This window comes from Ruditapes philippinarum, unplaced genomic scaffold (genome assembly GCF_026571515.1).
Source record: "Ruditapes philippinarum isolate M1 unplaced genomic scaffold, ASM2657151v2 ctg728_1_1_1_1, whole genome shotgun sequence".
In the NCBI taxonomy this organism is placed as follows: domain Eukaryota; kingdom Metazoa; phylum Mollusca; class Bivalvia; order Venerida; family Veneridae; genus Ruditapes; species Ruditapes philippinarum.
In genome coordinates, this window is record NW_026859203.1 from 197,188 (window position 1) to 212,450 (window position 15,263).

The 15,263-nt window shown below is 32.5% G+C and overlaps 1 protein-coding gene across 1 annotated transcript; it reads left to right on the plus strand.

Annotated features, from left to right (window-relative positions):
- Positions 1–6,440: 6,440 nt before the first annotated feature.
- On the plus strand, positions 6,441–12,511 carry LOC132755597 (ornithine decarboxylase 1-like). The gene is made up of 8 exons (XM_060746484.1): positions 6,441–6,512; positions 7,334–7,506; positions 7,750–7,887; positions 8,524–8,689; positions 10,321–10,480; positions 11,145–11,284; positions 11,632–11,843; positions 12,046–12,511. The coding sequence occupies exons 2-8, from the start codon at positions 7,340–7,342 to the stop codon at positions 12,086–12,088; spliced, it is 1,026 nt and encodes a 341-aa protein (XP_060602467.1). The 5' UTR covers positions 6,441–6,512; positions 7,334–7,339; the 3' UTR covers positions 12,089–12,511.
- Positions 12,512–15,263: the final 2,752 nt, after the last annotated feature.

A 15,263-nucleotide genomic window follows, 5' to 3' on the forward strand; every position in this document is an offset into this window, starting at 1 on the left:
CGAATCTGCAAGACAAATAAATAACTTTTTTTTCTTAATATACTTTATTTCAGCAGAGGTACAATTTATTATTATAAAATAATAATAATAAGATATTTCTTATTATTCATTTACCTTCACAACATGCAAAGCAAAGTAAATACGTTATAGGCCTATATATTTTTGTAAAGTGGGCTGAGTTGACCCGTGCCGAGTTGACCTGTGCCGAGTTGGTATAGGGGCGAGTTGACTCTTTTCCGTTACGAAGAGGCCAATATAAGGTGTAATTGAAATTAACACTATTAACTCAATTAACGTATTGATTCTTCATGATCCTTAAACGTTGATATTCAAATGGAATACTGTTCTTTGCCATACAGTTTCCTTTCGGTCATCATATAGAATGTTACAAAAGTCATAAAATCTACTTTATTTACATTTCATAGCACGAAGACTGCTGCACTTTCTCAGTGTTTTATCACAGGTGGCAGTATCAGTGTTTGGACACCCCACCCCTATCTGCCCCTGGACCCCTACTACAACCCTGAAAAAAAATAATTCAACACTCTAAGGCTTACTTTAAGATACCAAATACAAAACCACCGATGAAATTATATAAAAAAAATTTTTCCACTATCAAAATTATAGTTATAGAAAGGTGAAAAGCCTACTATATGTTCATTTGCCAAACAATGTGGAACACGGGAAATCGTCGTTTCGGTGACTGAGGCGCATTCCGGCAGGATTTCGCTGCATCATTCATTAACATTAATAAAAAGAACTAGAATTCCACAGCTTATCTAATTCAAGTCTAACGAATATCATAATCATTCCGATTTTTTCTGTTTCATGGTATTTTTTGAATTGTCGTAGCCATTTTGCAGTCTGATACCTGGGTTGAAATGGCAGCGACAAGTCAAAAATTACTGTGAAATAGAAAAAATCGATAGAATATTGATATTCGTTAAACTTGAATTAAGTAAGCTGTATAATTGAGTTCTTTTTATTGATATAAATGAATGATGTAGCAAAATGCCTTCGGAATGCGCCTCAGTCGCCGAAACGCAATCCGGTCAACTCGTCCCCTGGTCAACTCGTCCTCTGGTCAACTCGTCACCTTTTTGGTCAACTCGTCCCCTACTTTTGGTCAACTCGTCCTCAAAGAGTCAACTCGTCCCTAATATGGTCAACTCGTCCCCTACTTTCGATCTATTCGTCACTATTATGTTGTAAATCAATGTCTTTTAAATAGTTCTTTTATGTAAAATATGTAAAATTAATAATGAATTTGATTGATATCGAAATATTTTAAGCTTTAATGTAACTTACATTATTGTTATTATCTTTACATCTTTATTTGCTTTAGAGTTGGACATATACTTCTATTATTTTATAGGATGGCATAGAAGACTGAATGGGAGGGCTGGGGGAACACCTCCATTCTACCTTTTGATAAAACTTCTGTACGATGAGGCCCAGGTAGCGGTGAGGAACTCTGAGTTGATTAGTGAAGAAAGACTTCGCCGCTACCAGCGGAAAAATACACCTTTCTCCAGGGACAGACTCACCAGCTGTGGGACAGGTACAGGAATTGGGAGTTGTCATCAACGGGACTTCTAAGAGAATTCGGGAACCTTTATAAGCCCCAAGAGTCGTAAGATGTCAGGAAAAAAAAGACAATGAAATATGTGCATGAAAAAAACAATGAAAGTGTGAAAGTGAATATATATGACATAATATTGACAAAAAAGACATACTATATGATATTTTATCATTGCATATAAAACATGTTTTTATACATTAAATGTTATTGCTATTGATCGTCTTCGTGTTGTTTTTTTTCGTATGTAATTTAATCAGAATTATGCATATATATCCTTATTATTAGATAAAACTCCAAATATTCGCATACAAAAAGCGTCAAAATATGTCCAATTCAGTAATTTTATAATCGTATTACTTTTAACATATGGAAAAACTAGAAATGTGTCCATAGGACACGGATGCCCCCACACGCCACTGTTCTGTCAATCTTATGACTCTAGGTCAAATATTTAAGCAAAATCTGCCATCCGGTTTAAGAGGAGTTGCGTTCACAAAATTTCTACATAGTATATAGTGAAAAAATCAACAAAGGGCCATAATTCTGTTAAATTTGGTCGCAGCAAAAATTCCTTCCTTTACTGCCATCTACACATTAAGGTTGTTCATCCCTGGAAGTTTAAGCAAAATCTGCCATCCGGTTTAAGAAAAGTTGCTTCCACAAGATTTCGGGACGTACGGACACTCGGACGGACAAGTGCAACGCTATATGCTCCCACTCTGTGGGAGCATAAAAATAGTAATAAAATGTAGGGGACGAGTTGGGGACGAGTTGACCAGGGGACGAGTTGACCAAAAAGGTGACGAGTTGACCAGGGGACGAGTTGACTCTGAATCCGCCGAAACCACGATTTCCCGTGTTCCACATTGTTTGGCAAATGAACATATAGTAGGCTTTTCACCTTTCTATAACTATAATTTGATAGTGGAAAAAATTTTTTTTTTATATAATTTTATCGGTGGTTTTGTATTTGGTTCCTTATAGTAAGCCTTAGAGTGTTGAATTATTTTTTTTTCAGGGTTGTAGTAGGGGTCCAGGGGCAGATAGGGGTGGGGTGTCCAAACACTTTATATACATATATAGACCGATTATGTAAAATATTTGATTATGTGACTAGCGCCTGTGCACTGATACTGCCACCTGTGTGTTTTATATGTGCCAAAACTGTGTTAGAGTGAAGACAGTATAAATTAAATCAAAACACATTCGTCACGATTTAAACTGTCAAAACAAACCTGTTAAAAATCCCGCCAACATGGCATAATTCAAGCATTAAAAATATTCATAAGATCTAAATTTACAGTCATAAAATGGCGGTGTCTGAAAAAGGGGAGGTAACTGTGTAATAAGTTTCCGAATACACTGACCACCATTCCAACTAAGGATATTATTGTGCTATTTTGTGTTTTGGCAATAGAAGCTGGGACAGAATAACAACATATTTACATATTCTGTCCAAGATAGAAGCGAGATTCCGACCTAGAACAAGAATAAATAAATAAATGAAATAATTAAATGAAAATGTTTGTTGAATCACCAAGAAAACATGACCGCTATCATATACCAAGTGACAGTAAATAATTTATATATAATATATCTCCTTTTTGTTGTAAAATGTACATGTATCTGGAAAGACAATAGATAAATAAATCAGCAGTTTATACTATACTACAAAGAACTTCGACATTGACAAACTCAGCTTTTATTTTCCGGAAACAATCTCTCCTCTGCACGTCACACCAAGCCATTCTACCGAAACTATCTGCCAAGATGAAATTGCCATGTTTAATAGTGAAAATGAAAAGATTATATAAAGTACAAAATATAGCCATCTCTTCTTTATATGGAATCTTCAAAACCACAGACTTATAACAACCAGGACGATTTTTGACTCAACAAATTCAATTTAAAAACATTAAAAATGTTGTTTGCACAATGCCAGTATTTTCTTTTTATAGTTACATAAAAGACATCCTTATTTTCTTCACTTTTGCTCAAAAATTTTGTAAAATATTTATCCTGGTAAAGGTTTGTTAAGAACCGAAAACGGTAGATTATAACATAAATTACTTAACCTCCACTGGTGTTGACGTTTTTTGTTTTTTTTTTTTAATTTTTTTTTATTTCTTTTTAATTTGATATAATATTTTTATATAAATTAATAAAAAAATTCTTCTTCCCTGAAACTGCAAAGGCTATAGCTTCTATATTTGACAAGAAGCATCGTCTAATAAACCTCATAGACCAAGGATGTTCAAATTCAAAATTTGCACATCCCCGGGTAGTCATGGATTTAGCGAAAAAACTTTCCCAAAATTACCCAGCCTAGATTTTTTGTACGTTGAGCTACAGCTGGAACATACGATACGGGGACGGGAAACACAGAGATTATCGCTCCTTATGTTTACGTCCAATCAGGAATCAGCGCCGCCATTTTACAATTTTAGTTCAAAGCGGAGGAAATGTTCGGTCAGAAAATCGATCGGTATGTTTACTTAATGGGGTTGAAGTCCCTAGAAAGTAAATGAAATAATTTTGTAAGTATCATGACATTGATCCGATGTATTTTTAACATGGTGTATAAAGTATGTAATGTGAAAAACTGTGTCTGTTGAAAGAATAAAAAATTCAATCGAACTGATGTTTTGTGTTGATCGCCGTGAAAGGGTAATTTTTGTCTGCAAAACTTCGTATAAATAAGTAAATTACAAGAAAACTGACAGAATATTTTGATAGATCCTTTAAATATCTTTGGTTTAACGTTAAGATTATGGAATTTTAGTGAGATAAAATGAAATTTTACGGGTTCCAATTTTATGAACTGTGACAAAAATCCGAAAAATAAAATGGCGGAATGCAAACGTGATGTACATTTTTTGTCCCGTAAATGAACGTTATATGTTAATTAAATTTGTCCCATGTTAGTATTTTTTAGTAAAACATAAACATATCTATAGCAAGAAAATAAAATTGGATCAATTATCTTGTAGGATTTTTCATTACGCTGTGTCAAATTTCAACAATTTTTTGGTGAAATCTGAGACCAAACCATAAATTGACGAATTTGCAGTTAAGTCGTTTGATATTTAAAAAGTAGAAAAAATAATGTTTTAGAAATAGGTATAGGGTTTCTTTTAATTTTTGAAAACCATAATTTGTTATCTGAATGAGAAAAAAAACAACATCTTTATTAAAAATTATAGATTCCTTAGCTGTGTCATTGGATATCATGAATGATATCCTGTCATGGTGTCAATTGTTATTTGCACTTTTAAAGTCTTTTATTTCCTTATTTTTTGTATAATATTATTTCAATCTCAATTGCAGGTTTATCGAAGATTGAAAACTTTCCATCAGATGCTTTCTTCACAAATTTCTTTTTGCTTGAGAATACCAGTAATGATGAACAAGATACTGAGTGTAAGGTCACAGAGAAAATGAAGTTGGACCTACTTGTGCATTCATATATCTGATGAAACATTTTTTCAAAGCCGCATGCCTCCAGATTACCCAAAATATTTCTGTTCAAAGAAATTACACTTGGAAAAAAACATACTAAAACTTTAAGAAAAAGTAAACAGATCAAAGATTCAAGTGATAATTTATATCTTATACGACATGTGCAATTAATGACTGTATATTGCAGTATTTATCACCATATTTATACTGCGTTACTAACGCAGTAGGGGCCATTCATGCACATTTTGACTTCTTTTTTGTAATTTATGTAGATTATAAATGCCGATTTCAATGTGTCAAGTATTTCTTTGTTCATTTCACAATATTTTTTGTATTTGTATTCCAATTATGTTTACATTTGTACAGCTAATATTCAGCTATCGCCTCGGTCAATATTAATTTTTTCAGTACATATCACATCATATTCAACAGCTAAAAAGTCCATATTTGTATAACATGTTTTTTTTTTGTAGATAGGGGAATATATAACACAACATTGTAGTGCAATGAGGAAAAAACTATATTGTTTTTGCTAAATATCAATGATACATGTTGTATCGTGCATATTTGTCTTGAAAGTAATTAACTTATATACAATTTAAGAAGCTTAGATAGGTTATTTTAAATGCTGCAGAGGTAAACTCATTATAGCACGTTGCTAGGAAGTAAGCATGTACATACGAAAGTTCTATGTGGCATGCGACTGTGATTTATTTCATGCTTTTCAGTGTTTTATTGTAATATATCAGATGATTATATTCTGATAAACCACTAGTGAAATTTATAAAATATAATTTTCACTGTAGCCGGACTATATCTGAATGCGGATGAATAGAAAATCATAACCAAATGGAACAACAGGCAGAAATAAATGCTGTCATGCGTAAATTTTGCTTCTTTATGAAAAGAAAGTCGATGTCACCATACATCATGTTAAAAATGTAACAAAATTAGACAAAATTTAACAGAACTATATTTCAAAATTATTGATGTGACGTCATGATGTGATGACGTCACAAAGGAGAATGCGCGACGTTACGCGGCAAAATCAGTAAAAAATACTTAAAATCAATTAGAAAGCATGAAATAAAAAGAAAATTTATTTGTTTTACATATAAGATTGAAATATATTTCATTCGTGAACACCAGCTATTATATTTTCACTCGTGGCTACGCCACTCGTGAAAATATTGCATCTGGTGTTCTCTCAGTGAAATTATATTTCGATCTTACATGCAAAACAAACAAATATCCTCTATGTATTTCGAAAATTATCCTCAAATCGATGATACATTTTGGTCCATGTCCTTATTGTGACATTGAGGTTGCCCATGATAGTGCATACCCAATATTTTTACAGATTAATTTAATGTTATTTCTAAATTTGTTTACAGCTGTTAAAAGTAACAATGATCCGACAGTTCTTAAAGTTTTGTTTGACTGTGGATCGTCTTTTGACTGTGCAAGTCAGGTGAGCTCTTCTTCTGCTATCAAATATTATCCGAAACACAATAAATGACAGTCACAAATGCTCATACACATAAACTGAAAGATCTGACGAAAACAAATCAGTTTAACATTAAAGGTTTATGATGTTTTTAAAAACTTATTTCATCAAATTATTATTGGATTATAGTGTAGTGGCATTAAAATATTCGTAAAATACGTTGATCTGAGCCTCTTTGTATCGTGCAAATCTGACCCGGTAAAATCTAATAAGGCGGAATACAAAGTAACAATCAAGATACTCTTATTGTAACTCTATCATATATTAGTTCAGATGAGTTAGGTCATATAACTGGGTGTAATACTATATAGTAAAACTAGCGAGGCTAGGTGATGGACAATGACGCCAAATTTTGTGCAAAACTGAGTTCGCACTTATCACAGTTATAAAAGAAATATCGGCAAATAGGTCTTTAGAATTCAACAATGTTGCTTATTATTATTTCTTAAACTGTTCGTAATGATATTAAAGATTGTTACCTCTGACCAGGGATCACCTTCAGACATTGTGACCACCCACAAGTTGAATGTTGTCATGGAAATCTTTCAAAGTATTTCAAATATTTGTACACAATGTTGCAATGCACTTTTATAATTGTTTTTTCACTTTTCCATGTAACTTTACTTACCGGATACGTTTGCTTATAATCGTAAACTCAACATAATTATATATCTCTTAGAAAACGTGAATAATATCTTGTTACAATGTTAATCTCATTTTATAGGTAATAACAGTAATTATATGCACGAACGCTTCATGCTTTTGTACCGACTCCTCTTTTATAGGACGAGATGCTGAGATTACTCAACCTTGGAGTAAACCCGTCAAGAATCATTTATGCTAACACAATTAAACAGCCATCAATGCTGCAATATGCTGCAAAACATAACATATCTTTAATGACATTTGACAGCGAATCTGAACTACATAAGATAAAAACTATCTACCCGGATGCCAAGTTAGTATTACAATTAACTAAATGAAAATGTTATTTTTTTTCTATTACAATAACGAAACTATATCAGTAAAACAGTAATCTAAAAAAAATCAGTGATAATATATAACATTTAAAATATAATTGTATTGAGACGTAACATGGTAAATAACCCAGTACATCAGATACTCATTTGTTATAAGAATAATCAGTAATATATATTTATTTATATTTACAAATAAGTTGACCAGTTTCAATTATTTCTAGTTTAATTTTGCGGACTCTACCTGCCGGCGACTACAAATGTAAAATAGACTTACGACAAAAGTTCGGATGTCCTCTGTCCAAAATACGACATCTACTCCAAACTGCAATAGAACTAGGCCTTAATGTGATAGGAACAAGGTAATGTCTTACTGGTTCTTGGTAATGTCTTACTGTTTCTTGGTAAATATATAAAGGGTTTTCAAGTATCTTTCTATAAATACGGCATTTATTTTCATCCGGTGGTATAAAAATAAATATTTCACGTGTGGCGTTATTTATGGAAAAACTTGAATTTTTTGTTTATCATTACCTTACGATTCGAAGGACTTCCCCTATAATATTGTGTATTGTGTGAATTAATAACAAAGTAGTCCGGCAAGATACCAGTGAAAATACGGAAAATGAAAATATGCATTTTATTTCAATAATATTTCTCAATATTTCACGTATATAACAAATAGAATTTTAGGCAACCAAGACTTTGTTTCTTTTTTTTTTAATTGTAACCTATCAAAATATTAAAATAATCTTAGAAGCAGAATCAAAACAGTTCATTATTACACCATTCATATCAAGATTAATTGCTAAGAAACAAGTGTGTAGTAAGTCTGAGACATTGGATACAGTTTCTAAATATCTGTATTTTCAATAAGCTATTTAACTAGTGCATCAAGCTTAAAAAACATCCTTTTTTAAGAACTATTTTGTACAAAATTATTAGCAAATGACATATAAAATAACATTGTGATGTTTTATGAAGAGTTTATATTGTAGTTTTCATGTAGGTAGTGGCTGTCACGATGGTAACGCATACATAGCTTCTATACGACAGGCACGTAGTGTATTTAACATGGCAGCAGAATTAGGAATCAATATGAAATTGTTAAATATAGGAGGCGGATATCCGGGCGAGTCCAGCAGCACCGAAACTTTTATAAAAGTATGTCTTCAAGTAAAATCATATATAAAAGAGTAAAGCAAATGTCCGTATGTAAGCATAATTATATTTGTGTAATATTTCAGTACAAAATTCCCTTCAGGATAAAACAGTCGTTTCAGTTATATGTAAGGTATATCAATTATTGATGTTTGATCAACAACAAGTACGAAAATTGATGATATTATCAACAATGTAATCTGTATGATTTGATCTTTTAACAAGAGCTGTCCGTAAGACAGCGCGCTCGACTTTTTTATTGCTTGCCAATAAAAAAAGTTTTTGCAGTAAAAGGCAATACAAGAATCTCTGTATTTTTAAAGTGAACAATGGCCATGAGCATTAAGATATTTAGTGAAGAATTATTTTACTGAATTGTGTGATACCCTTGAACACTGCAGCAAAGTTTGAAATGTTTAAGTCAAAAGAGGGCTGGTAAGAAAGAAAAAAAAACTGAGTTGAGCCTTAAATAAATTTAATAGTATTAAACCCACTTTGAGAGAATAAGGTATTATAGTTCTGTCCGTAGCTGGTCACTTGTCCACCAATCAAATAGGCGAGATAAAATGTGAAATATGCATATACTACTGATTTTAATTTCAAGTACAAAAAGAGAAAAATAACTAGTTGTTTGATACCCTTGAATATTACAGCAATGTTTATATGACATAATTTATGGTAAAGTGAACAAGTGGATAGGAATGAATTTTTTTAGATTTTTTAAGTTTTTTAGTGCTTGCCTATAATACAAAACATTGACAGTTAAGGGCCATAATTCAAATAAAATCTTTGACAGAATTACCTTCTCCTGGACATGTTTGGGAATCATGATTGTAAACAAGTATTCCAATTTTCAAATTAATATCTCAAACAGTTCAGTCAAAAAGTGGACTGGTACTAAAAACTTAACCAAGATTCTAAGTCGATAAAGGGCCTTAATTTTTAAAACAAATCCTTGACAAGAGTTACCTTCTCTTGCGTACAGATGGGGGTAATGATGTGAAATAGCATTAAAAGTTTCAAAGCAATATCTCTCAAAGGGGTTAAAGGCAATAAGTGGATTTTACCCATATTCAATGTATTTTCTAAGTCAAAAAGGGGCAATAATTTCTGTCAAAAACCTTGACAGAGTTATGTCCCTCTTGTCTGTTGATGGGAAGGTCGTGATGGTAAACAAGTATGGTCAGTTTCAAAGCAAATACCTCCAATGGTTTGAAAATAAAGTGAGGTGGTACAAAAAACTTAACCAAGCGAGCCTCAATACACTTTCTAAGTCAAAAAAGGGCCATAATTCTGTCAAAAACCTTGACAGAGTTATGTACTCTTGTCTGTAGATGGGAGGTTATGATGGTGAACAAGTATGGTAAGTTTCAAAGCCATACTTGTAATACTTCTGAAATAAAGTGGGTGGTACGAAAAAACTTAACCAAGGTGTGACGCCGACGCCGACGCCGGGGCGAGTAGGATAGCTCCCCTTTTCATAGAAAAGTCGAGCTAAAAATGTAGAACAAAAAAAAAAAAAAAAAACACAAAACAATCGTAATGAGCCTGACTAGAAACATGGAGGATAATTATATAACCAGGTATATCTCATAATAATAATAATAAAGTTGGTGTTTATACATGTATAACAGATAGCAGAAGCGGTGAACGAACAACTTGACAAAGATTTTGCTGTAGAAGATGAAGTTGAGATTATTGCTGAACCTGGAAGTTATATGGTGTCTTCGTCATCAGTTTTAGCCGTCAATATCATAGGAAAGCGTATTCTCTCAAAGACAGATCTTTATAATGGTATAGTGCTTAATGATCTCTACATATCTCATCTTTGGTGTTATCTATAGGGATCTGAATTTGATTTAAAGTTATAAGCATTTTAAGTGAGAGCAATATTAACAGTATTTATTTTTAATGCTAAATATGTCCTTTTAAACAAGTCTTCAAGAATTCCAGTAGTATAAACGCATCCTTGATAGCATTAATGTTTAATCCTTAATACACATTTTAATGTAATTATTGGTCCATTTACTATCAAGTGCGGATTTAAAAGCTTGTATTTTGAATTTTAAAGTGACATTATGTCCATCCAATTGTCAATGATGAGTTCACTAGTAAAAGTCAAAATATCTTTTTATTTTGCCAGAATTGTATTCAGTTTTATATTTTTACTATGCAAAAAATCTATAATCCACGTGACACATGGACATTTCTTTTTCGTTAGGAATGTATGGGTAACGTTCAATTCTTAAAAAGAGTGGGACAGTCTCTTTATGATTACGGCCGGTATTGAAACTATTTTCATTATGAATTATTGGTCAATCGCCCTTGTAATAGCCAATCTCTTATATTACAAATTTCACAAATTTTCAACTTGAAGTGAAACAAATGAGCTTAATGCTACTTTAATATTTCCAAGAATGAAATGATATATTGTTAAATATACCGGATAACCTTTCAGAGGAAGATATAATGCCTACAGTTGACAGTGAGTCGGAGACGAAACATGTGATGTATTACGTCAATGACGGTGTGTACGGTTCATTCACTGACGTCATTATCGTGCCAGAAAATCTTGATCTTGATGTCCACACGTTAAAGGTACTGTATTATTTTTAAAACGATATAAGTTTACAGCATCTGTTATTACTTTTAGCATCATCTTTGAAAAAAAGATTAATAAAAACACCGATGACGAAAATGGATGCACTCTGTTCGCTTTGAAACGTTTATAAACAATTAGGAACATGAGAACACATAGCCTGACAATACCTTAACCATAGAAATTATAAAAAATAAAGATCAAGGTAGCTTCATAACAAACAGTTAAGATATTATTCTAGAAAGTCGTACATACCTAATGACCTATAATTAAATGAAAGCTCTGTGAATTTGACGTGGTGTCAGGAAAGCGTAAAATAACATTTTATTACGTTTCTCTTAATTAGTGCAATAAGGATGAAGACCGCTACGAAAGTACAGTTTGGGGTCCAACATGTTGCGGATTTGATTGTATAATTAAATCTACAAAGTTACCAATGTCTGAGGTCGGTGACTGGTTCTACTTTCGAGACATGGGAGCTTATACTACGGTGTTCATCTGTAGTTTTAATGGAATGCCTTCTCCTCGGAAGGCATTCGTTTGTTCTGAAGATAGATGGTTTGTTATAATTTTATTTATTATGTTTTCAAAAGTAAAATGTTAAATTAATAATAGACTTTGCCACAGAGATGCTCAAATGACTGTATTTTTAAACATATATTTTCATTTATGCATTTCCATGATATATATATACAATGTAGTGTTTGAAAAATTAACTAATCAAACCAAGTCATATGAAATATATTTCTTTATATTTCAGGCGTGCAATTTATCCAGAAGAAACAAATGAGAAAAGTCTATGATGTTATTAAACGTTTTCTTAGTTAAATCTTGTTCTTATTGCACTGTGACTCACGAGAAACGCTATTTGTATAAAATAATACTGCCATGTTTATACTGCATTGTTCTCGTGTACTGATATACATGTAGATTATACTCATGTAGCTACAGTATATTTTAATAACAATTTGTATATATAAAGCATTAATTCTAATATGCTTTACAATATTCCCATATCAGTCACGTAAACTGTAGCCAAATGATCTGTTTTTGTGGTGATATAAACACGATTAAACAGAATAATATTTATCAGCTTTCACGAACTGCAAACCAAAAAATTAATATGTAGATCTATATACATGTCTCATACCGTATAAGTATGTAAAAGTGTAGCACATGACAGTAACGTCATAAAATAACAATAATAAATAAACTATCACAATGTATTCTTTTATTCAGCTGTTAATTCAACTCCTTTTCCTATTTTTTAATTCATATTCAGTTGGTCAAAAACAACAACTTGTGCACGTGTAACATTTAAGTTTGACCCCGTTGAAAATTGACCCTACTGAGTATGGGTCAGTTTTCAACGTTGGGAACAATCAAATAAAAAAGTCGTTGAGGACTGATCAATTTGTAAATTTTGATCAAAATAGTCCATTTGTTCCTTTTTGTATTTTCTGATCGCAGATCAGGAAATACAATGCTGACATTCAATCACTACGACAAACCTAACAACAAGAAGTTCTCAAAACAGCTTAAAACTAGCGATGCAAAAGAAAGAACTATTTTTTTATTTTGTTACAAGTATCCAACAAATTACAAAGCATTCAAAGTTTAAAAATTGCGTTGGCTAATAGAATTGTCTTAATCAATGAAAATGCTATTTTTAGCGATGTCGATTACCAAATACTTCCGATAAATCTGACTGTCAAGTAGTGGAATATATACATGTCGGACTGTTTTGGCGAGAAGTTTTTCGTTAAATTATTTACATCAATGTTAACAGGTTTATTGTGAACAAAATACCTCGAAATTAACCCTGCATGGATATTCTAAATTTAGAACTTTTAATTTTAGTCAGGTTGTCTTCGTTAAACTTCCCGTGGTGCAGGGGTAACTCGCTCGTTTTGGGTGCGAGAGGTCTGGGGTTCAAATCCCAGTCGAGGCAACTTTTCTTTTTTTTAGGAAGTATCCACGATATGCAAGGATAAAGTGTCACTGTCATAAAAAAATAAACATAAATGATCTTTGATGCAACTCTAGTCATGCAAAATTCCGTAAAAAAATCTAATCGCAATCGCTGCATCTCGGTGCCCTGCAAGATGAATTATAGTATATAAAAAATAAAGTTATACAGGAAAATACATACATATATACAGTACGATTCAGAAAATACCACAGAACTTGCAGCCCTTTGATTGGTTATATGTCTAATTTTAGTAGCTCAAAGCGTCTGCTACACCAACCTCCCTACTGACAAGGGGACGTAACTGTTACTGGGAGATTGTGGATTTCGCAGCAGTTACTTCCCTTAATGAATAAAAAACTAAGTACTACAAAGATTAAGAGATTGAAATATAACGCGACTGTGGTAGATCCTTAGGTTAATATGCATTCTAAAACGGGTGGTAGATAGATTTTAGCAAGTGTGTACAGTAGGAAACAGTAACTTTAGTACAAGGAGACCCCTGTAATAGCGAAAAAAAAAACATAAGCATACATTATTCTGTATTGAATGTTACTCGTATATGATAGATCAGTACATAACTGTTGTCCATTATCAAAGTTATTGCCGATACATTGACAGATTTTATTAGCTCCTGATCGACTGGAATAAAATAAAAAAAACGTTCATCACTTAAAAATCTGAAAGGAATTTAGAAATGTTATTGTTCCATATATGTATGACCATCGGCAAATTCTGATCACTTATCAATGTTCCTATATCTGCCTAATTCTAATTATCAGATTAGTGGATACAATAAGAATTTCACAACGACATATTTGTTAACACATGTCAATGTTTGTGGTTAAATCTATTGTTATTTAAATAAAAGGTTAAACTATGGATCTATCAAGAGCTGATCAGTTTTCAATGGGAGGGGTCAATATTTCAGGTACTGGTGAGTCATTATTGCTCTTTGGCAATTGCTGTAATATTATTGTTAGTAAGTAAGTATTTAGTATGGAAGTCATTATCGTAATTTGTTTACATTTTGTTACCTTGACCACACATTACTGCATTTTTGTTAATCTAACATGTTTAAATCAATTATTAAAACATTATTAAACACATACTTGACCTTTCTTAACAATCAAAATAATGTTCGAAGTGATTTCGGAGGCATAGTGTGCCTTCAAAGCTCAATTTAAGTATTCAAGCTATCTTAACATTACTGACATCTGGGAGTGTTTTTTAATGTAATGAGAAATATCACTGAGACACTCATTTAAATATTTTTCTGAAAACTTGTTTGTAAACGCGTATAAATAGGTTAATTTTGACAAATGAAAATGTCGACCACAGTGAAATACGTCACGTCATAAAGGCAAATAAAATGATGACTATTGTCTACGTATAGTATTCATACTACCACAAAAAAGAATTTGTGTTAGGGTATAATATGCTGTGGGTACAAATTACAAATTGCAGGGGTTTATCCCACTTTTATTTAACATTAGCTCAACTGATTATTGCCTCAGCAGTTTCTTGGAACCACATGTAGATCATTTTTCAGTGCCATGAGTTTCCACCATTGGCCTCCGTGCATGCTTGACAACGAAGATTTTAGACAGAAAAATACGTGGAGAATACGATTATTTGAGGTGCACGTGACAGGTGAAGTAACACCACTAGCTGATTTTGAAGTCGACACTCACTGCAACTCATCTCTAACGTGTTTTTAAGACAACATATCCGATTACCTAAAAAACTGACATTCACGGTGAACATGATCAACAAGTCAGGTGAACGTTTGCATGTTACAGTGTCTTGTTACGATAATTTCTGCACGGTGTAAGATGCCAAAACCACAGAGCTGTTCTGCCACGGGATGAGATGCAACCCCACACCATGACCCTACCTTCATAGAAAGGACGTCGTTTAAACCTTAAAGTTTAGAGATGATAGCGACAGAATCAGGAATGGGAATCCGTACGAAGGTAATCTGATAAGACTTAAACCAAAGACGCCAT